Source organism: Mustela nivalis (genome assembly GCF_964662115.1).
Source record: "Mustela nivalis genome assembly, chromosome: 16".
In the NCBI taxonomy this organism is placed as follows: Eukaryota; Metazoa; Chordata; class Mammalia; order Carnivora; family Mustelidae; genus Mustela; species Mustela nivalis.
The window spans coordinates 26092955-26117830 of record NC_139035.1 but is presented as its reverse complement, the minus strand read 5'-3'; the positions used below and the strand labels follow the sequence as shown (position 1 = coordinate 26117830).

Sequence of the window (24876 nt, the reverse complement as noted above, 5' to 3'; positions counted from 1 at the left end):
TATTACTGAGGTACTTGAAATACAAGTCAGTAGTAGCTCTAAACCTGGAGAGAAAGATGTTCCAATGTAACCCAGTGTAGAAGGACAAAGAAGCCTGGACCTGAAATCACAAGACCCCTTTCAATGAGTATCCTCTTCCTGCATGGTATCCACTGCCTTTAATCAAACTGTTCCAGAAGGATAAACTACTTGACTTCTGTGAATCCTTTCATTAATCAAACACTTGAGGTGATTAGTATGTAATTAATGCATATATATCTGTAGAGATAACATATATTATATATACACATATATATGTCTCCTAGCTCTCTCTGTCCACTGAGAAGGCCTATAAGCACTGACACTCGAGGACCAATGAGCACACTTAAAACCCAGATCTTGGTTTTTATTTTTTTTTTTTAAGATTTTATTTATTTATTTGACAGAGAGAAATCACAAGTACACTGAGAGGCAGGCAGAGAGAGAGAGAGGAGGAAGCAGGCTCCCTGCTGAGCAGAGAGCCCGACGCGGGACTCGATCCCAGGACCCTGAGATCATGACCCAAGCCGAAGGCAGCGGCTCAACCCACTGAGCCACCCAGGCGCCCCAGATCTTGGTTTTTAAATAACATAGAAAAGAAAATAGGCTTTCATGGATCCATCGCTAATTGCAGGTCTAGGCAATGTAATGCTGGAACATCTTATAGTCTAAGAATCCAAATAGGTACTTAAAAAATGATAGGAACATGTCAAAATAATGTGGAAATCTACTTCAAAGAGTTACAACCAGCCAAATATGGGACAATTTAAGTTAAAAATAATTAACAGAATGAATCAGGAATCCATGAATCCATAAGGATATAAACAAAGAGGAGGGAAAGGTCTTTCTTACAGTAGAAATGCTAATTAATAAATGTGAAAAAAAGAATAAAAATTATCATAATTACCATTTGGGCAATAACCATATCAATAACTATTTCAAGTAAGATTTATTAATAGCACAGATGAGACAAAATGGTAATTTTACAGCAGAGAAATCTGACAGGTACCACCTTAATAAAGTGATCAGAGTTAACATCATCAATATTGAGCAAAGAGGTGTCTTATGCACCCAGATATGAGAAACTAACAAAGAGGGGTGCAACATCACCTCTGTAGTATTTCTGGTTAAAATGGATAATCTGAATCAAGTCCTAAGAGAACATCTGACAAACTCCAGTGAAGGATATTCTACAAAATAAATAACTCACACTCTTCAAAAATATCAGTTTAATGTAAGACTAAGGAACGATAAGAGATTTAAGATTAGAGAAGCATGACAATTAAGTGCAACAAGTGACTGTGGATTAATACTGAAAAAAGGAAGTTTTTCTTTTTTGCTAAAAAGGAGTATTTATTAATGGTATTAATGTCAAAACTGTTGAAATTTAAATGTTATCTCAGGTAATTTTAATGTTAATTTCCTGATTTTGCTAATTATACTAAGGATATATAATAATTCCAAAGCAAAATCAAGAGGTACTTATAGGGCGCCTGGGTGGCTCAGTGGGTTAAGCCGCTGCCTTCGGCTCAGGTCATGATCTCAGGGTCCTGGGATCGAGTCCCACATCGGGCTGTCTGCTCAACAGGGAGCCTGCTTCCCTCTCTCTCTCTCTGCCTGCCTCTCCGACTACTTGGGATTTCTCTCTGTCAAATAAATAAATAAAATCTTAAAAAAAAAAAAGAGGTACTTATAAAAATCCAGAAGTATAAAGTACTCATTTCTGGCTTCACTTATTATTAACATATTTTTTCCAATTCAACTATAAACATTTTATTTAAGAGGGGTGCCTGGATGGCTAAGTTGGTTATGCATCTGACTTCAGCTCAGGTCATGACTCCAAGATCCTGGGATCAAGCCCTGAGCCAGGGTCCTTGGTCAGCGGGCCTGCTTCTCTCTTTCGCCCTCTGCCTGCCATTCCCCCTGTTTGTGCACTCCCTCCCTTTCAAATAAATAAATAAAAATTTTTAAAAACATTTCTTTAAGAGTAATAAAATCCTATAGCTGTGCCATAGTTTCTCTACGTATTCTATCATGATTAAGAGTATTTTCCCAGAATTTTTACCTGCATAAATAATACTGGAATATATTCTTTATTTCTTTTTATTAACATACAATGTATTATTTGTTTCAGGGCTTCAGTTATGTGATTCATCAGTGTTACACAATTCACAGCACTCACCATAGCACATACCCTCCCCCACATTCATCACCCAGCCAACCTATTCCTCCCACACCACTCCCCTCCAGCAACCCTCAGTTTGTTTCCTAAGATTAGGAGTCTCTTATGGTTTGTCTCCTCTCTGGTTTCTTCTTGTTTCATTTTTTCCCTCTCTTCCCCTATGATCCTCTGTCTTGCTTCTCAAATTCCTCATATCAGTGAGATCATACGATAATTGTCTTTCTTTGATTGACTTATTTTGCTTATCATAATACCCTCTAGTTCTATCCACGTCGTTGCAAATGGCAAAATTTCATGGGTTTTTTGATGGCTGCATAATATTCCATTGTATGTATGTATGTATGTATGTATATATATATATATATATATATATATATATATATATACACAACTTCTTTATTCATTCATCTGTTGACAAACATCTAGGCTCTTTCCTTAGTTTGGCTATTGTGGACACTGCTGCTATAAACACTGGGGTGCATGTGGCATATAATCTTTAAACAATACCTTGAATCATTTCTTATAATAAATTTCTGTCCATATAATGATCACCTCACATTTTTAGCTTTCCTCTTATGCATACACTGCCCACTGCCAAATGCTCTTCCTGGAAGACTACCAACTCTCTTCCTTTCCCTTTCCCTCTCCCAGACTCATCATGCACAACCACACACAGCAAAGAGTATTTCCAATTTTGAAAATTCCTGAGCCATATCTATTAAGTGACTCCTTTGGAACCTTATTATTACTTCATATCTTGCTTTTTATTATTTGGGAAGGTATTATTTTATATGTGACCTGGCCACTTGAATTTTCTTTCTTTCTTTTTTTTTTTTTTTTTTTAATTTTCACTTTTTTTTTTAAACAATTTTCTTTTCTTTTCATTTTTTTATCCTTGGATCTTTCATCAAAATGACTCATGAGGGGTGCCTGGGTGGCTCAGTCGTTAAGTGTCTGCCTTCGGCTCAGGTCATGATCCCAGAGTCCTGGCATCAAGGCCCAAATTGGGCTCCCTGTTCAGCGGGAAGCCTGCTTCCCATAACCCCTGCTTATATCCCCTCTCTAGCTGTCTCTTTCTCTCTGTCAAATAAATAAATAAAACCTTAAAAAAAAAAAAAAAAGATGAAATGGATATAAAAAGTTTTCATTATTTTGAAGCAATGAAATCAATTATTTGTCATACTTAAAATACCTTTCCTAGTCTTTTGAAATGTTGTTCATTGTTAAAATTGTTTATGTAAGAAATGTTGTTCATTGTTAAAATTGTTTATGTAAGATACAAGCTTCTTTCTTAATTTTACAGGCCTATCATTATTTATATGATTATTTAGCTGATTTAGACTCTCACAGTAAGTGGTTTTTCCACAAATGGTTTCCTGGCTATCACAATACCATTTACTTAATCCCCACTTTCCCTACTGATCTGCATAACCACCTTTACCACAGGCTAATACATTCTTCAATAACTTTCAGTTCAATTTTAAATTTTATAGTGCTCCTTTTGTTATAGCAGTCTTAGAATACATTTTAATAATTTATTGGGTAAATGCCCTTGTGATTACTACACCTCTGAATCATTCATCCTACTAATAAACTTTAAAGCCAGTTGGTCATACTCCCTGCACTCTTAAAACATACTGAGTTTTTTTATGGAATCACATTAAATTAATAGTTATGGCAACTGATATATCCAAATTGTTCTATAATTGCTTTAATCTAAACATTTTTAATTTTCCTTGAAAATTATATATTTCATCAAGACTCTTTCTAGTAGTATGCATAAGAATTGTCTAAATTATTTTAATCTACTACATAAGTCAATTTCAATTAAATATTGAAATATTTTATATGAGCTCCTTGTTTATTTGTCCCCCTAAACGTACTATCTTAGTATTTTCCCAGCTTAAGGGTACCTATGTGGCTCAGTTAGTTAAGTGTCCATTCTTGGTTTTGGTTGGGGTTATGTATGATCTCAAGATTGCGCGACTGAGCCCCACATCAGCTCCACACTCAGTGTGGATCTGCCTGAGATTCTCTCCCTTTCCCTCTGCCCCTTCTGCTTGTGCATTCTCTCCTCCCCACCCCTGCTTTCTATAATAAATGGATAAATCTTTTAAATAAATAAATAAATATATATATATGTATATATACATATATATATATATATATCATTGATGCAAAGAATTAAGTGAGACAAGTACTGATTCAACCAAGTTTAACTGACTTCACTCAAAAAAACACACAACACAGTCTTCATAATGGCCTAAGAAAATCACGCACCAAGTGGCCTCTGTTAAGTTTTACCTCGTTTCTACTTTTCTCCACCTTGATTACTTAACCCCAGCCACTATAAGCTTCTAAACTATGTTAGGCATGCTCCTACCTTGTCTTGTTTTAAAGAAAACACACATTAAAATATTTAGAGGTAAAGAACCATTATGTCTGTACCTAATTCAAACAATCCAAAGAAGAAAATTTGTATGTACATAAGCAAAAGACAGAAAGAGAATGAACAAGCAAATGTGATCAAATGTTAACTTCTGGACAATCTAGATAAAGGATATAAAGAAATTCCTTTTACCATTTTGGTTACTTTTCTCTAAGTCTGAAATTATTTCAACGTAAAAAGCAAAACAAACAAACAAACAAAAAAGTCCAGCCTCAAAATTAGATTTGACAAATATCAGCATCCCCAAGTTAAAGACGGAGAAAGTGTCAATACAATCAATTAATTAGAAACAGGTGAAGCTGAAGTCTATTTTCTCAAATCTGTAGTTTACTTCCCACAGAAAAGCATTTCAACATAATGAGTATTTCATCAATAGACTATAAAGATCCCTGAGAAAAACAATGTATGGTTATTCATAATCTGATCTTACTGTATTTCCTTCCTCATAAGGTCTGATGTTTATTTTTTTAAAAACAAATTTTTTTTGACTCATCATTGATGAGCACATAAATAGTTGTTTATGCATCAGAAAAATCTAAGTCTAATCAATGCCACAGCACTCAAATCAGTTATGTTTGTCACATTCCACTAAACTAACCTACAATGTTTAAACTCAAGTGATTATATTCATTGTACCATGAAAATACACTGCTAAATATATCATTTACCTGAGAACTGCCACTGAAACCAGGAGGCTGGCTGTATTCTGTGGAATCAATAATACTACTGCAAAATGAAGAGAGAAAAATATGACATCAGTGTTTACATTACTCCAGCAACAGAAAAGGTAAACCTAAAAAATATACTATATCTAAGTCCAGTATTTCTAATTTCTAAGCAAAAAGAATATTTATTGCCAATAATTAGATATCAAATAAATGTATAACCCATAAACAAAAATATCAGCCAATATTTAAGCAATTTACAAACCCTTTACCCCACCACCTTAAACAAACATACCATGAAAGAATATCAATAGGGAATAATCACAAAACAAGTGTTACAGAAATGTATCTGCTCTAATTTCATTTTCAGATATGAACACTATTTAAGGAAAGGACTTAAGAGTTATTAGGAAAAGAGCACAAGCAAGCAATCAAAGTTCAGTTAAGAAGAGATCCCACTACACCACTTAAGGGCTGTATGTCCTCAGACACTTACTTTCTAAGCACTCCATTTCCTCATCTTCAAAGTGAGATGAGTGGGGACTATCTCTACTGTATCTCTAGATTATCTCCAGGTCCAAAATGTTATGATAATAATCTCACATGAAGAAAAATTATCAAAGGAATGGAATAAATGGTAAAATACCAATAATTTTTTTTTTTCCTTCAAGAACCAAAACCTATATACTAGTTTTCTCGCCCTGATCAAAAACATAATCTGCGGGGTGCCTGGGTGGCTCAGTGGGTTAAAGCCTCTGCCTTCAGCTCAGGTCATGATCCCAGGATGCTGGGATCGAGCCTCACATCGGGCTCCCTGCTCAGCATGGAGCCTGCTTCCTCCTCTCTTTGCCTGCCCCTCTGCCTACTTGTGATCTCTGTCTGTCAAATAAATAAATAAAATCTTAAAAAATAATAATAATAATCTGCTTTCTGCATTGATTCTTTTTATTTGGTTGTAACTTCTGTGCATTTTCCTACCTAAGCCTAGAAAAATCTCTGAAACTATCTTTTTCTTCCTATTATTTCTATCTTCACCACTTCTATATTCTTCTCATCTTTAAATAAGTAAGCCTGTGAAGACCATTAACACCTGAAAACGGCAAAACAGGTATCAGCCATGATTAACCATGTTATTTACTTTTTTTTAATTCTCCTTTCATGCTACCACTATAAAAAACTATTTATATTGTCTACCCTAATGAAATTTAGACAAGTGAAGGTATTGATTAAGACAGTTGTCTATACACAAAATCATTCTTTCCTTTAGTAACCAAATAACCTCAAAAGTTATAACATGAGAGGCTTTCTTAAGGGTACACAGAGTGGGTCTGAATTTTACCCCTGAGCAACTAAATGACTCTGGGCAAGTGATTAATCTTATTTGGCCTCAGTTTCTCCATCTATTAAATAAGGAAGAGACTTCAGAGAAGTGTAAAATTTAAATAAGTATGTTCCTAGTGGAACTCCAAAAAAGATGGTAAACATTCAATAAACTTTACATAATATAATATAAATTAATATCATTTATATTAATTAAATATTAATATATTAATATAAAATTAGTCAAAAACATACAACCTCACATTTTTAAAAGTACAATAAATCAGATGGAACTGTTCTCACAATAGTCTTAAAGAAAAAATGCAACACTCTTTTGTTTTAAGATTTTATTTATTTGTTTGTTTATTTATTTATTTGACAGAGACACATAGTGAAAGAGGGAACACAAGCAGGGGGAGTGGGAGAGGGAGAAGCAGACTTTCCACAGAGCAAGGAGCCCAAAGCAGGGCTCGATCCCAGGACTCTGGGATAATGACCTGAGCCAAAGGCAGATGCTCAACAACTGAGCCACCCAGGCACCCCAAAATGCAACAAATATTAAAAGATCCTAATTCCTTGTGTAACTGTTCCTACAGTAAGGCTCAATTATATTAGAAACTTCAAAGCACTTACACTACAAATTAAAGAATCTTATAACAGGCTGTTTTTGATGAAATATAACCAGTGGTCACTGCCCTTGCAGAGTCATGCACTGGCAAGACTAGATTGTGTGCTACTTTTAGTGTACTTCATCTAGGGACTAACAGGGCTAAAAATGAAAAAACATGCATTCAACATCTCTGTTCAGGGTGCCTGTGTGGCTCAGTCAGGTGTCTGCCTTCGGCTCCGGTCATAAGCCAAGGGTCCTGCAATCAAGCCCCAGATCAAGCAGGGGCTCAGGCATCAGGCTCCTTGCTGGGAAGGAAGTCTGCTTCTCCCTCTCCCACTCCCTCTGCCCCTTTCTCTCAAATACATAAATACATAATCGTTTAAAAAACCAAAATCTCTCTGTTCTTTTTACTAATGAAATGTAATCCCCTAACATTTTTATAAACATTAATAAAATTGTGTAGCTGTGTATTTAGAGGTTAGGAGAACAGAGCATTTCTAGATATTATTTTTTATGGCGTTACTATTCAGATTTGACTGCAAACCTGAATAATGATATTGATACATCAGTGTCTACAGTGAGATTATACTACATGTCAAATACATATTTTTTTAAACACCCATCAATTTATAAAAGATGTTGAAATTACAGGTTTTAAATAGTATTTTGTTAATAGTGACTACAGAGTTTGAAATTTATGTTCTATCAGAATCTTACTCACTAAGAAAAATTTATTGATGCATACAAGGACTACAACAAAAGAAATCTGGGGGCACCTGGGTGGCTCAGTGGGTTAAAGCCTCTGCCTTCCGCTCAGGTCATGATCCCAGGGTCCTGGGATGGAGACCAGCATCGGGCTCTCTGCTCAGCGGGGAGCCTGCTTCCCCCCTCTCTCTCTGCCTGCCTCTCTGCCTACTTGTGATCTCTCTCTCTCTCTGTCAAATAAATAAAATCTTTAAAAAAAAAAAAAAAGAAGAAGAAGAAGAAGAAGAAATCTGAAAAAACTTCTTTAATTCTTCTCTATAAAATGTGTGTGTGTGTACAAAATAACATAAGTAGAAGAAAATATAAAAAGCGCTGACAATCTAGGTCCTCTTGATTATGGTATTATACCACTTTTTAACTCTAAGTAAGCCACAGTCATCAGATGGTAATGGCGACAATGGCAGAAGCTCTATTATGTACTAGGCACTGCCCTCTTAACTCTAAGGTAGATACTATTATCATTCCCATTTCTCAAATCAGGCATAAAGAGATTATGTATTTAGCCCAAGGCAACAAAGTTAGCAAAGAGCTGAGTTAGGATTCAAACCCATGCAGTTAGGCTCCAGAACCACCATACTCCATCTGTATTCCTTGGGCACATGATGTTCTCTAACTGAAGAGGGGGAAACCCTGGATTTGTTCACCCCAACTCACAGACATAATGTTAGGAGAAAAGTGAAAGAATAGCAACCTATGAATATGAAAGAAATTATTTAAAATAAAATATCATCAAAGAGAAAATGTCATTACAAAATTTTAATGAAAACAAAAAACGGCAAGGTCAAGAAAAAAATTTCAGGGTAGTGACTAAAGCTGATTTAGGAATAATACACTTAAATCAAGACAGGGAAAATGAGCTGACAAAAAAAAGAAATCCCAATGTTTTCACTGGGAAAATGAGAAGCTTAGCTAAAAACATAAATGAAAACTATGCAGCATTAACCCAAATCACAAGGGAAATTCACAGCTGTGCAAATAAATGTCACGCAACTACTCTCACTCAAACATTTGCTTCCAAAAGCAAAGTCTATTATAATTAAAGGGCAGACTAGTAAGTCAATTTCACATATAAGCTATATCCATAATGAACAGGTAGTCTAGAGAAAACAGTGGTTCATTCTTGGTAAAAAATAGTAGATGACTACCTTTTGATTGGGCTTTTATTTGAAAAAGATGGTTCACATTTAAATTACCAACAGATACATTAGCTAATTAAATTATAGAGAATTTTTTATTCTGTGAGCAAACTATAGTATATTAAGATTGTTTAAGGCTGAACATTAGGGGCACCTGGTTGGCTCAGTCGGTTAACCCTGAGCTTAATGCGAAACTTTGGCTCAGATCCTGATCCCATGGAGCCCAGCATCAGGCTCCCTGCTCAGCAGGGAGTCTGCTTTTCCCTCTCCCTTCACCTCCCTCCACCTTGTGCTTTCTCTCTCTCTCTTTTTCAAATAAATAGACAAAATCTTTTAAAAAACCATTTAAGGCTGAACATTAAAAAAATTAATGAGGGTTTAAAATAAATAAGGAAATTGAATGGACAAAAAAACGCTAGGCACACACGAGATCACACTAACCGTTGTCATTCATTTGTTCTTTCATTATATAAACTTAGGATAGAGAAGAACAAGCCTCTACATTTAATAAACTATATGGAGCTAGAGCCAAAACCTGTTCCCTTACAGTATTATACATATAATTATTAAATCAGTTATGCAAAACAAAGCATGCTAAGCAACATGTTAACCTGAAAATAATTTTATTATAAATTTTAATAATTAATTAAAATCAAATATGGTTTTAATTTCTTAAAACGATGTTACTATTTTATTTCCTTTCTACCATGGCAGTACTCCATAATATTATAAACATATAAGAACCAAATCACTTGTTCTTCTCATAATGTTTTCTGTTATTTAACAAAAGTTTTTCTCTGCTACACCAGAGTGATCACATCATTTCTTTTATATAAGAACTGAAGTATTACACTCCAAATTAATGGTAAATTTCATTTACTAAACAGCCAAAATTCTTGTGGGCCCCACTTCCACAGACACCTCAAGAGACACTAGTAATCAGTCTTCTTGTTTGTTTTTCCTTTCTGACTTTACCAAACCCTTTAACATTTGATACAACTATTCAAACAAATTGTCCAGTATCAATGTGATTCATCTGTCTACTAACAGCAGCAGCAGCTAACATCTATGAAGTACTTACTATGTGCCAGGCATTATTCTCATTTCTTAAAAAAAATATGTATTATCATATTTAATCAGTGAAGACAGGTATTATCCTTATTTTTCAAATGAGAAAACGGAGGTATACAAAACTTAATAAACTTGCCTAAGATCAAAATGCTGATAAGTTGTAGAATTGAAATTTGAACCCAGGCTGTGTAATTCCAGAATTTTTAAGGAAGACTGCCAAAATGACATACATTTTCTCTTCTCCAATATTACTGCCCTCCCATTTTTGAACCAAAAGTTTCTCTCTTCTTTTCAATGTTTCATTTTCAACTCTATGATGACTTCCAAAACTCTTTCACTTCCCAAGGCTTAATGAGTTCCAAAGTAAGGATGCCTCCATTATAATACTGTGTTATGCCACTAATTGTGTGATACTGGGCAAACTGCTTCATCTCTAGAATAAAAGTCCCTCATATGTACAATGAAGAGGATAAAAAAACCATACTGCATAGCATCTTTCTGAGGGTTATATGAGATAGCACATGTAAATTTCAAAACCATACCTCATACACAGATATCACTATGATAGTTACAACTTTTATAAATAAATACAGTTCTCTAAGACAGTAATAACTTCTTGATTTTGATGCAAAATCTAATTGAAAATTACCAGGAAATCTTTTCTTTTCTTTTTTTTTTTTTTATTTATCCGACAGAGAGAGGGATCACAAGTAGGCAGAGAGAGAGAGGAGGAAGCAGGCTCCCTGCTAAGCAGAGAGCCCGATGCAGGACTCGATCCCAGGACCCTGAGATCATGACCTGAGCCGAAGGCAGCGGCTTAACCCACTGAGCCACCCAGGCGCCCCCAGGAAATCTTTTCTAATACACTCTCAGACTCTTTACAAAGAGACAGTACTATTACTCATCTTTGTATTTGAAAGTACTTCATCATGATATTTTACAACAAACTTTGTGAAAATAAACACTGCTGACTCCAAAAACCTTTTTAGCAATACATAGTTCGGCTTTTAAAAATATTGGGCTCAAAAAGATTACATAAAACTTCAATTCCTAAAACCTAAAACTCTAAAAATCACATACTTTTGTGACTTATTTGAAAGTAAAACTTGCCCTGACAGATCTGTTATCATTTCACTATGAACATTCATGTTTCAATGCTAAAATTTTTTTTAATTTTTTTTTAAGATTTATTTATTTATTTGACAGAGAGAGAGAGATCACAAGTAGACAGAGAGGCAGGCAGAGAGAGAGAGAGAGGGAAGCAGGCTCCCTGCTGAGCAGAGAGCCTGATGCGGGACTCGATCCCGAGACCCTGAGATCATGACCTGAGCCGAAGGCAGCGGCCTAACCCACTGAGCCACCCAGGCGCCCCTCAATATTAAAATATTAATGTGCCTGATTATGTTGAACGGTCTCTTATTCTTCCATCAGTAACATATAATAATTATGGAGCAGTGGGTGGGAGACAGAGAGAACACTAAATACTCAAACACTTCTGACTCCAAAGGTTTCAAAAAATGTGATAGGAACCTATGTATCTTACAGCTTGGATTTACGTGAGAAATGCAACTTCAGTAGTAAAATTACTGGGCTCCAGATTACATATCTATGGCCTCTAGGAAAAAGAAGAAATTCAGTTTGTTTTTAAAAAATCAGATGTTACTACAGTATTTCAGAACTCCAGAAAAATGCTCCCCAATACCCTTATGAATTGTCCTTTTTAAATTATACATGGCTAGGAAGGATTATAGTAACACAGTGCATATGGGGACTATATGAACCTAATATTTATACTGCCTTTTAAAATGTCCATAACTCCATAATTATTCCTAAAGTTGAAAAAGAAAAGCAAAAGGGCAACCTATTTTAAAGTTTTAAAGTTTACTTACTGCTGGCAGATATAAAAAGCAAGTATGACGAAAAATGTCTGAAAGACAGAATAGGTCTAAATCTATTGCTTGCTGCCTCTGGAATTCTCCTTGGTAGAATTTAAAAAAAAAAAAAAAAAAAAAGATTAAGCTCTAAAGAATAAGACTGATGAGACTGATCCGCCTCCAAAACTAGTGAAAGTCGCAGTTTGTTAGGCTAAGTGCAATGTTTAACCACTTTATATTCTACTACCACTTACTAGTAAGGGGAAACAGTTCAAAATTTAGTTATAATTCACACAGGAGGGCGCCTGGGTGGCTCAGTGGGTTAAGCCGCTGCCTTCGGCTCAGGTCATGATCTCAGGGTCCTGGGATTGAGTCCCGCATCAGGCTCTCTGCTCAGCGGAGAGCCTGCTTCCCTCTCTCTCTCTCTGCCTGCCTCTCCATCTACTTGTGATTTCTCTCTGTCAAATAAATAAATAAAAATCTTAAAATAATAATAATAATAATAATTCACAAAGGAGATATTATTAATTATCAAATGATACAGAAAACACAAATGTTAGTGTTACAAAAGCCCAGTTATCTGAAATAACCTTAGAAAAGGCTTTTAAGGCAAAGAAAGGAGGAAAAAGCATTCCAAAAACTTAAGATTCAAAGGTAGAGGGGCTGAAGAACAGGGAAAATATGCTAGAACTTGCATAGGTGAAAGACCGTAAACAGCAGAAACAAAAAATGGTACCAGCACTTAAAATTTTATGCTTTATTCAGTTACCCTTATAACTAAAACAGGGTTACCAGGTATTCTGACAATTTTCCCAACCTCCCCCATCCCAGACCTCCCACAATCAAGGTATACCTAAAATAATCAAAGAGGTGAAAAGTTTCCTATATGACTAATCTGACAAGACAAAAAGAGGATCTAATCACAGTCTATCAATAAAATCAACAAGAAATGGTTGGTATATATCAATCAATACTCAGCTTCCCATCCAAAGCTTTATTTTAACTTCCCTGACTCTCTCAAGTCCAGAAATCTGATTTCAGGTATTTTGTTTTATTTTGTTTTCAGGTGTTTCTACGACATTAGAGAAAAATACATAGCTTCACATAGTTGAGAATAAAACAGAAATCTTTATCTTATCCTCTCCAAAAGGTGAAATAAGCTAAAGATATAAAACATTAGTATTAAATATTTGAGCTTTCTTTAATGAAAACACTTGTATCTGATATAAAGGTTTACTTAGACACATCTCAGTAATACAGACATATTCACTACCTACTAAACCAATGTTTACATATTTTTAAAGTATGATTCCCCCAAACTAGCATTTAAATCTCTGGGATCCACCACACCAAACGAATGATGAAATTTGGAGGTAGGGTTCAAAAATCTTCATAACAAACAAGAGTCTTAGTTAAAACTTATACACACTGGAATTTGGCCTATTCACACCTTAGATTTCAGAACTGAAATACACTGTTATCACCATTAAGTGATGACAAATTATACTTTATAACAAGAACTCAAAAGTGCTTTTAAAAAAATCCTGAAATGCCTACAAATCAAATATAAATACCACAACTTCAGAGTTAAAAGCCTTTTGATTATTTTAATTTTGGGAATCAAGTCTTATTCACATATTCTAAGCAGAAAAATTCATTTGCCAGCATAACGTATTTTACATCCTAAAGTTATGTAATCATGAGAGTAGGATTCTAGGGGCTATCATATTCACAACTGTATATCCAGTCCCTATAAGAAGGGACTGTTAAACACGTCTTATATGCCCTCCAAAGCTGGCTGAGTGACTGAAGAATAAACTCTTCAGACATTCTTTTTTTTTTTCTAAGATTTTATTTATTTATTTGACAGACAGAGATCAGAAGTAGGCAGAGAGGCAGCCAGAGAAAGAGGGTAGAAACAGGCCCTCTGCTGACATCATGACCTGACCAGAAGGCGGAGGCTTAACCTACTGCGCCACCCAGGCACCCACTCTTCAGACATTCTAAATAAAGAAACTGCAAAGTTTCAGAAAAGATTTTCATAACTTGCTAATTCTCTACTACCTATCAATTTAATGAGAAATTGCAGATGTGGGACACCTAGGTGGCTCAGTCTGTTAAGCACCTGCGTTTGGCTTGGGTCATGATCCCAGAGTCCTGGGATCGAGCCCCACATCAGGCTTCTTACTCAGTAGAGAGACTGCTTCTCCCTCTGCCACTCCCCTGCTTATGAGCTAGATGTCTCTCTCTCTCTCTCAGAAAAATAAATGAATAAAATCTTTAAAAAAAGAAAGAAAGAAAGAAACTGCAGGTGTATGAAGAGTACTGCTATATTAATTGACAAGGAAGTTTTTCTGCATTTTGTTTCTTTTTGTTTTAGCTCAAGTTGAAAATTCTGTAAAATTTTCAATGTCCTCCATCTCCTATGACTTTAATTTCAACTCCTTTGCACAATACAGCACCTAGGTGAGGCAAGTAACTCCTCAGTACTCCCAACAATTAAACAATCAACTACTGGTTTTACTATGGCTCCCACACCATATATAAACGTCACTAAAACACAGCAACACATCATTTATGTTCAAAAGTCCTTGATGCAAGTATAGCAGAGATTTGTTAAGATTCACCTAGTCTGGGGCGCCTGGGTAGCTCAGGGCATGATATCCTGGGATCGAGCCCCGCATCTGGCTCTCTGCTCAGCAGGGAGTCTGCTTCCCCCCCTCTGCCTGCCTCTCTGCCTACTTGTGATGTCTCTCTCTCTTTCTCTCTGTCACATAAATAAATAAAATCTTTAAAAAAAGAAAAAAGATCCACCTAATTTTGCAGATACGAATAAAGTGTCAGCCTGTGTGTGGAGAATTTCCTGTATTGTTACAATTTCCCTCTTGAATAAAGGAAATATTTAGACTAAATAAAACCTCTTTAGGTTTATGTAGGAAGATTTGTTTAAAACAGATAACTACAGACATACCTGTAAGGATTAGAGTTAGACTTGACCACAAAAACATTTCAATTCCTGAGGTGCCTAGGTGGCTCAGTTGATTAAGCCTCTGGGTCATGGGACCAAGCCCTGTGTTGAGCTCTACGCTCAGAACATAGTCTCCTTAAGATTCTCTCCCTCTGCCTTTCCCTCTGCCCCTCCCCACACTGGTCAGCTTTCTAAATAAATAAATAAAATCTTTTAATTAAAATTTTTCAATTCCTGGGACACCTGGGTGGCTCAGTCAAGCCTCTGCCTTCAGCTCAGGTCATGAGTCCAAGATTCTGGGATCAAGCCCTGCATCAGGCTCCCTGCTCTACTGGAAACCTGCTTCTCCTCTCCCACTCCCCCTGCTTGTGTTCCCTCTCTCGCTGTCTCTCTGTCAAATAAATAAATAAAATCTTAAAAAAAAAAAAAAAAAGAAAGAAAATTTCGACTCCCCAAGTAAAATAAAGCAACTGAACTAATAATAAATGCCAAAAGTACCAAGAACTTAAGCATTAATATCTGAAGAAAGATCCATTAACACCGGGTCATAATCCAGCCAAAGACATAATATACAAGAATTAAGAATGGGGCGGGGGGAGCACCTGAGTGGCACAGTCAGTTAAGCATTTGACTCTTGGTTTTGGTTGAGGTCCTGATTTCAGGACCATCCAAAACCACCACCCACCACCACACAGTTTTTTTCTTTTTATGACTGTAGATAAATATAATTGCATAAGTAAACATAATCGTTCACTGACACAGTTGAGCTAAAGAAGAATTTCATAATCTAGTCCACACCCTTTATGAAATACCAAATTCCTTGAATTTCATTAGTTTACTCAAATTATAAAATTCACAAAGTATTAACTCACAATGCTATGTATATATTCTTTTTTTTTTTTAAGATTTTATTTATTTATTTGAAAGACGGAGATCACAAGTAGGCAGAGAGGCAGGCAGAGAGAGAGAGAGAGGGAAGCAGGCTTCCTGCGGAGCAGGGAGCCCGATGCGGGGCTCGATCCCAGGACCCCGAGATCATGACCGGAGCCAAAGGCAGCAGCCCAAACCACTGAGCCACCCAGGCGCCCCTATATATTCTTAATAATAGATAATTTTAACATTGATAAAATGACCCTTTGCTTTTCCTTCCTATTATGACTACATTTTGATACAACTGGACCTTTGTCAATAGAAACACAAATTAAAGGTAAGTCTCAAAAACATCTGTTAAAAGTAGTTAAATAAAAGCAAAAGTGTCTTCCATAAAGTCTTACCTCCTTTTTCTTTATAAACCTCCCTCTTCTACACGACAGACAACCTTAACAATTCAAATTTTAAACTTATTAAATATGTCTTTCAAAAAAATTAATTAAATTCATGATTAACATAAAGTTTCTTATGGGAAATGCCTGGGTGGCTCAGCCAGTTAAGCATCTGCCTTCAGCTCAGGTCACGATCCCATGGTCCTGGGATCTAGTCCCACACCAGGCTCCGTGCTCAGTGGGGACCCTGCTTCACTCTGCCTACTGCTCCTCCTGCTTGTGCGTGTGTGTGCTCTAACAAATAAATAAATAAAATCTTTAAAAAAAAAAAAAGAAGAATTCTCTTATGGGTAAAAGGATTTTAAGGATTGGAGAGTCTAAGTCAGAAAATTTTATTTACTGTATTTCCACTGTATTTATTATTTTATCATAGGAAGACAAAAGTTATTCTGCAAATTTAATTCCAGTAACTATCTGGATCACATTAAAGCATATCTACCTTAAGAAGATAGAGAAGTTTAAACTAATACGTTATCTCCAAACTAAGTTATTTGAAGTTCTGAAAACACAAAAGCGAGAGACTAAAAATTGAGGATTCTGAAATACTTGCTTAAAGACAAAGAATTTTTTTTTTTTTAAAGATTTTATTTATTTATTTGACAGAGATCACAAGTAGGCAGAGAGGCAGACAGAGAGAGAGAGGAGGAAGCAGGCTCCCTTCCGAGCAGAGAGCCCGATGCGGGACTCGATCCCAGAACCCCGAGATCATGACCTGAGCCGAAGGCAGCGGCTTAACCCACTGAGCCACCCAGGCACCCAAGACAAAGAATTTTAACACAATCATTTCTAAGACAGAAAACACATGAATGAGAAGCATTTAAAAATTTACAAGCATAATTACTGATCATGGCTTTTAAAAAGATTTAAAATCTTGGGGCGCCTGGGTGGCTCAGTGGTTTGGGCTGCTGCCTTTGGCTCGGGTCATGATCTCAGGGTCCTGGGATCGAGCCCCGCATCGGGCTCCCTGCTCCGCAGGAAGCCTGCTTCCCTCTCTCTCTCTCTCTGCCTGCCTCTCTGCCTACTTGTGATCTCTGTCTTTCAAATAAATAAATAAAATTAAAAAAAAAAAAAAAAAAGATTTAAAATCTAAATTTTAGATATTAGATTTTTTGGTCCAAGAATGTTTTAACCTAAAAATCATCTCTATCTTTATCAAGAAGAAATCTGAACAAATGTTTCATTTTAATACTTTGAGTTAAAGTTAAAAATTAATATCCTCTGTGCATATTTTTTTTAAAAGATTTTATTTATTTATTTGATAGAAAGAGATCACAAGTAGGCAGAGAGGCAGGCAGAGAGAGAGAGAGGAGGAAGCAGGCTCCCCGCTGAGCAGAGAGCCTGATGCGGGACTCGATCCCAGGACCCTGAGATCATGACCCGAGCTGAAGGCAGCGGCTTAACCCACTGAGCCACCCAGGCAACCTCCTCAGTGCATATTAATAATATATTTATATCATATATTAATAATCCTCTGAAAGAGTATATTAAGATAGATATGCTGATACTACCAGATAAAAGGACCAATCCCATTTGGCAAAAAGTAAAAAAGACCTGCTTGCTTACTATTCTCTAACTCATAATTTGACACATATAGTTATGCAACACCAAAGTACAAACTGCAGCTCACTATGAATTGTGGAGACTTCCTCCCTCATAATCTAAAGCAGAATGAAAAAAGCCCTGAAAACAGCAATCTTCAGCTTAAATTAATTCTGATAAGAGAAATCTGTAATGGATGAAGGTTTCAAAGTGTTAAAAAAAAAAAATTCAACTGATTTTATGAAGAAAATATCACACACCAACTCCCTCCCCTTCAACCACACTCTAATGAAGCCTGGCTAACAGCTTTTGTTCTGTTGTTTTTTAAAGATTGCATAAGTTTAATTATTAAGTATACTAAAAGTCACGCTTCAGTCAAAAGCTAACAAAATAATAAAAATTAAATAAAATTCAAGGTTATATATACTTCTAATCAAAAATATATTTTAGGGGTGCCTGGGTGGCTCAGTGGGTTAAAGCCTCTCCCTTCAGCTCAGGCCATGATCCCGGGGGTCCTGGGATCGAGCTCCACGTCGGGTTCTCTACTCAGTGGGGAGCCTGCTTCCCCTTCTCTCTCCGACTGCCTCTTTGCCTACTTGTGATCTCTGTCAAATAAATAAATAAGATCTTAAAAAAAAAAAGCAAATTTAAATCCTAACCTGTATAAATGCTCATATAAAAATTAAGGAGTTAAGAAAAACTAAAGTCATAGAATTACAGTGAACAAAATAAATACATTTTGTTTTAAGTGTTTAATTCTATCGCCTCCTTCATTTCTCCCCTTCAGTCTTTAGGGAAATGGTCTATCAAAAAAGAACAGAGAAGAATTTACCCTTGGTTGGATTCTTGGGCAATGGGGGGAGGGGAGGGCCACTTTGGGAAGGGAGAACTATGTAAGAGATGAATCCAGAAATCTCCAGGCAAAAGGGACAAGGTATAAGTAAAGGTATTTTAACATCCTGTTTCAGGAGTTAAATTTAATTCCAAAGCACATAAAAAGATACGGAAGGCCATGCATGAGCTGAATCTAAACCAACTTACATGCAGTGGAAAGCCACTGAAGGTTTTTAAGCAGGAAAGAAACATGATCAGATTTCTGGCAATGCACTGCAAGAGGATAGTTAAAAAGCCATTGCTAGATTCCATGTGAGGGTCTAAACAGCAGAAAGAGAATACATACTATATGAAAATTAGAACTAATCATGGTATACAGAAGATAGAATCCTAGGGAGAGTAGAGTTAGAGAAAATAGTTACATGTCTTTTGTTTTTCTTCTCATTTAAATACGTAATCCAATCATTAACTTAGAATCTACGTAAGGAATTCAATGACCAGACCTATAAAGAGGTCCTCATTACAGAATAACTGCAATAACAAAAAGCAAAACTGTCTTACATTTAAATAATCAAGTTAATAATTATGGGGGAACAAAGTTACTATGACTGGAACTACATACTATTTCTTAAAAATAAAGAAAAATAAAATATTGATAGTATAACATAACATGTTTAATTTCACATCTTAATCTTAAGGGTCATTTCCTAAGAGTCTTTTAGGGCTACATCGTTTTTCCCAAGTGTCTCTCTCAAACCTTGATATTCAAATTACTTGTTCCACGAAAATATCAAAATACTTTTTAAGTCCTATGTTTGCCTGTTTTCATTTCTTCAACTACCAAGTTAACTCAGCCAGAACCTTATCTGACAACAGCTTTGCGTAGGATTTTAGCAGTTCTCTGACAAAGTTTTCATAGACTTTATGAAATCCTGAATCTTTTGTAAGACCTGTTAATTTAAAAAAAAAAAAAAAGAATTCATTTGACAGAGAGAGAAAGAGGAGAGAGCAGGCAGAGCACCCACTGAGCAGAGAGCCCAATGACAGACTTGATCTCAGGACCCTGGGATTATGACCTGAGCCAAAAGCAGACCCTTAACCAATTGGGCCACTCAGATACCCCTGCTTATTTTATTTTATAATCAACCATTTCTCATCTCTTCCTTCAATAAAATCCTAATCTAAGACATGATCTCCTCTCTTCTAGACTCTACTTGCTTCCTAACTTTTACTACCCTTTCAGCGGCAGAGGGTTGGAATACAGACTCTTCTCTATCCCCCACATGGGTAGCCCAATAAACATTTTAAAATCTAAATCAGATCCTGCTCAAAACTCTCCCATGATTTTTCTTTTTTAAAGATTTATTTAGTTTTGGGGAAATGGGGCAGAAAGAGAGGGAGAAAGAGTCTTAAACCGACTCTGCCCTCAGGGCAGTCTGACTAGGGGCTCACTCTAATAATGACCCTGAGATTACAACCTGAGCAGAACCCAACAGTGGGACAATCAACTGACTATGGATCCTGGGGGCCCTGACTTTCTATAATATTTACACTTCATTCATCAGTCAGCTTAAATGTTAACTCCCAGAGAAGCCTGAGTATGCAAACTGACTAGAACTACATGCTATTTCCAGTCCTAATATGCCCTGATCTTTTTAGCAAACCCCTAATATGTTTAATTTTTCTTCTTAATGTACTACTTACATACTTTATACTACTACTACTACATCATATATTTATCTCCCCAAGCCTCACACAGACACCTCCTAAAAGGTAAGCTCCATTAAGGGCAGGGACTATGCCAGCTATATTCCAACAAATACAATAGTGCCTAGCCCATATCAGAGTCATTCAATAAATAGAGCCAGTTAAATTAATATAATACTGAATTGTCACATGTTACTAAAACCCACCAGTGAGAGACTGAATAACAAAAACCTGGACAAACAGAATGAAATGCTACCATTAAACAAGGGAGAGGACAATGGGAACTGTCAGTGAATATTTTGTGAGATGACAATTTTTGCTTACCTGCATACACTCACATAGGATTCCACTGACAAAGATTCCATGTATTTCAGAAAGTGAGCATTAACTTAAAGGTAACAATATCCCACAGACTGAGTCATTCCCAAGTGTTTTAAAGAAAACAAAATATAAAGGAAAAAAGTTGAATTACACGGCTAATATGACTCTAGAATCCACTAGAACTCACAAGGATTCTCCGTAAATGGTTAATGAGGAAAATATCAAATACCCAGGAACCTTCATTAACTAGAAGGTCCCCTGTGCCCCTCTCTCCACAGATCATACCAAGCTAGATCCACCACAGTCTTCCTAAACTGACACAGGTTTTGAAGGCTACTGTAATCACTTGTAGTGGCACTGAACTGCCTAAGAATTCACATCTTATTCTAAAACTAGTTGTTTGAAAAAAGTCCACTGAGCCATTATCCTAAATGGATTAACAAGATAAAAACATGTAAAACTGCTCTTACTTTGAACACTTCAAGCAGAAAGTTCAAATTCCAATTTTAGGTAGAATATATTTCATGAACTAGAACTTCAGAGCTAAAAGAACCATGGACATTTACTGTACTTCACAAATACTTAATGAACAAGTCATGACTGCTACTCTAAAACCCAAGGAAACAATAACAGACAAGACAAATACAATCCCTGTTCTAACAGAGCATATAGAAGAAAACACAAATTAAGAGCACAGAGTAATGAAGAAAATACCCAATTTTTAAGGGAAAAGCCCAAGGTTTTACTTTTATCAAATTTCTCCCTAATATTACCTACCATTTTTCATCGTCTCAAATTATAGACTTTTAAGGTCATTTGCTTTTAACTCACAAGATATTTAAAGCTACTATTATTTCAAGAAATTCACCAAACTTTTAATCCAACAGTGAATTCACAGTATTACAATATTCTGCTATTCATGGCATGAAAATTCAAAGCATTAAGGAAACAGATGGGCCATCTGAATCTCATTTCTAGACCATGACCAAAAGCAATTTCTCAGGGGTTTTGTATATTACATGGAAAAATTCCCTAAGGACTAGTACCATATGTGCATTTTGCAACATAAATCCTAAGTAATTACAAGTTTGAAGCTTTGTACCTGTGTGATGGAGAAGGAGCTTCAAATTGAGGTACTGTGCTATCCTCACTGACAGGAGAGTACAAGCCGCTCATTTCCTGAAAACACAATTATTTGAGTTATAGTGGACACTCCAAACAGAAGATATGTAAAGTCAGGTAAGTGAGATATATTACATTCCCTTCCAATCCTAGATTTTTATCAGTCACATTTTTCTCAACATCCCTATTTCTCAAGGCTTCCTCTCCTCAGAGCACAAAAGCAAGATATCTAAAAGTTTAAAGACAACTTTTTCTATGGTACACATTCTTAAACAACTAGAAATTCTTTAATAAATATTGTTCATCACTAAGGAAGCCACCAAATGCAGAAAAAGACAAATGTAAATATTTCAAATGAGATGTACTATATTGTACAATAAGCTAACCATTAATCCAAGAGAGAACCCATTGATAAATATTAAGATAACTATGAGAGTATGGTACGTGAAGCATTAGGTTCAGCTCTCTGAAGTCTAGACAAACAGGGTATGTGTTTACTTTAAAAACATCCTCTGAGGGGCGCCTGGGTGGCTCGGTGGGTTGAGCCGCTGCCTTCGGCTCAGGTCATGATCTCAGGGCCCTGGGATCGAGTCCCGCATCATGCTCTCTGTTCGGAGGCGAGCCTGCGTCTCTCTCTCTCTCTCCCTCTCTCCCTCTCTCTCTCTGCCAGCCTCTCTACCTACCTGTGATCTCTCTCTGTCAAATAAATAAATAAAATCTTTAAAAAAAAAAAATCTTCTGAAAGCATTAAGTAACAGTCATCCTGATTCATATATTATTACCATTTTAAAATAATGACTTAGGGCTCTCTGCTCAGCAGGGACCCTGCTTCCTCCTCTCTCTCTGCCTGCCTGTGATCTCTGTCAAATAAACAAATAAAATCTTGAAATAAAATAAAATAAAATGACTTAAAGTCTAACGCACTACCTCAAAGGGAGAAGTCGCTTAATCAACTATTATTGCATAAATTATGCACCTCTGAATCAAACCAACAACCTGGCCTTTTTTATGTGCTTTTCTGATCAATGGGAAAGCAGAAATTTTAAAATGCCACTAAAGATACGTAATCGGGTAGAATTACGTCTGTTTAATCCAAGCTCAGTTCAGTAACACAGCCAACATGGGACATAAGCATAGTAGTAACAAGTTAAGAATGCCACATGGGATAATGAATTTCCACAAAATATTAAACTTAAGATCATTTTACATGTCTACATATCAGCAAAAGAACGTTACAACATGTGAACAGTTTAAAACACACACTAAATTTAAATGAAGCTCAGAATATCACAACATAATAGCCTATGAGCCTCCAAGAGATCTTCCTATTGATTTCCATAAGTAAATTATATTATACTATAAATGCCTGGATTATTATTCACGTGTTTTCATAACTCTTTGTGAATTAACCTTAGCACAGTAGATACATAAAAAATTACTTAGTAAAAGAATTGTGACATTGTAATTTTAATGATAATGGAGGGTTTTGTGGGTGTTAGTTTTAAGTTACTATGATACCATACCAAGAAAATTAAATGATTTTTTTCAATCTACCCAAGAATAATTATGGCAATAAAGCAGTGAAAACAAATTTAGAATACATTTTATCATAAAGTGTTCAGAACGCTTTTTCTACAGAAATGCACTCTGAATTAAAATTTAAGTAACATCTGTTACATTTTATATAGTGGAAACAAATCCCATAAATTCAATGCAGTAATTTAAAGGGAAAGTGACAATTTCATGAAACTGAAAATTGCTAGAGATGTGAGAAATTCCTGATTTCTTACTTCCACTCTTTTAATATCCTCTTCCAAAACACTCAGCTCCTTCTGGATCTGTTCCAATTGCTGCAGACAAAATAGAGAGGGGGGGATAAAAAGCTTAAACCAAATCACACTGGCATCACCGTGATCATAAAATAACTTTACACCTGGAAAATAATTTCTAGAAAATTGGACAGTAACAACAGACTGCAGGGATGAAAAACTCCAGACAAAAAGAGCTGCAAGGTCTATGTTAAGAAATACAGAGAAACTTAATGACTTTATTCATTATTCAGATAAAAATGATCAACAAAACTGACACTGTGACTTAATAAAAATAGGAAACATACAACGACTTTCCAATTACCTCATTTGGTAGCAATTAATGTCAGCATGTCAGCTATTAACTCCATTTTAAAATAGAAATTAGTTCCACAGAGGTTAAATCCCACTAGCCAAAAGCAATCACAAGTTAACATCTTAACATTTGTCTCTTGAGCATTTTTTAAGACATGTTTAAGATAATGCTTCATCTGGGGCACCTGGGTGGCTCAGTCAGTTAAGCATCTGCCTTCCGCTCAGGTCATGATCCTAAGGTCCCGGGATCAAGCCCATATCCCCCATATCAGGCTCCCTACACAGCGGGGAGTCTGCTTCTCACCCTCCCTTTAACCCTCTCCCTGCCTGTGCACACAATATCCTTCAAGCAAGCTTGCTCTCTCTGTCAAATAAATAAAATCTTTAAAAAATAAGATAATGCTTTGTCTTTGATATCTTATCTATGTGCATCATAACATTTTCCTACGACACTAAAATGCAAACATTTTAATTGCTGAATCATATTCAACAATCTATTTTAAACATTTTATTTATTTATTTATTTATTTTTAGGTTTTATTTATTTATTTGACAGAGATCACAAATAGGCAGAGAGGCAGGCAGAGAGAGAGAGAGGAAAGCAGGCTCCCTACTGAGCAAAGATCCCGATGTGGGGTTCCATCCCAGGACCCTGAAATCATGACCCAAGCTGAAGGCAGAGACAACCCGCGAGCCACCCAGGTGCCCCTCAACAATGTATTTAACCATTATCATCTTACTAGAGATTTAAGTTGTTGCCTGAGTAATTCTGGAACATAAGGCTGCATTTCAATTTTTATTAAAAGATTATTAAAAATGAAGTTATTCGGGACACCTGGGTGGCTCAGTG

At 36.0% G+C, this 24876-nt stretch overlaps 1 protein-coding gene across 2 annotated transcripts in view; it reads right to left on the bottom strand.

Annotated features, from left to right (window-relative positions):
* Positions 1–24876, bottom strand: part of COP1 (COP1 E3 ubiquitin ligase) — a 245375-nt gene that overhangs the window by 159315 nt on the left and 61184 nt on the right. For both annotated transcript variants that reach the window (XM_082703978.1, XM_082703979.1), the window contains exons 7-9: positions 23694–23753; positions 21884–21960; positions 5318–5375 (exon numbers count right to left, since the gene is read on the bottom strand). In XM_082703978.1, coding sequence (XP_082560104.1) covers positions 5318–5375; positions 21884–21960; positions 23694–23753 — 195 coding nt within the window. The remainder of the gene's footprint in view (positions 1–5317; positions 5376–21883; positions 21961–23693; positions 23754–24876) is intronic.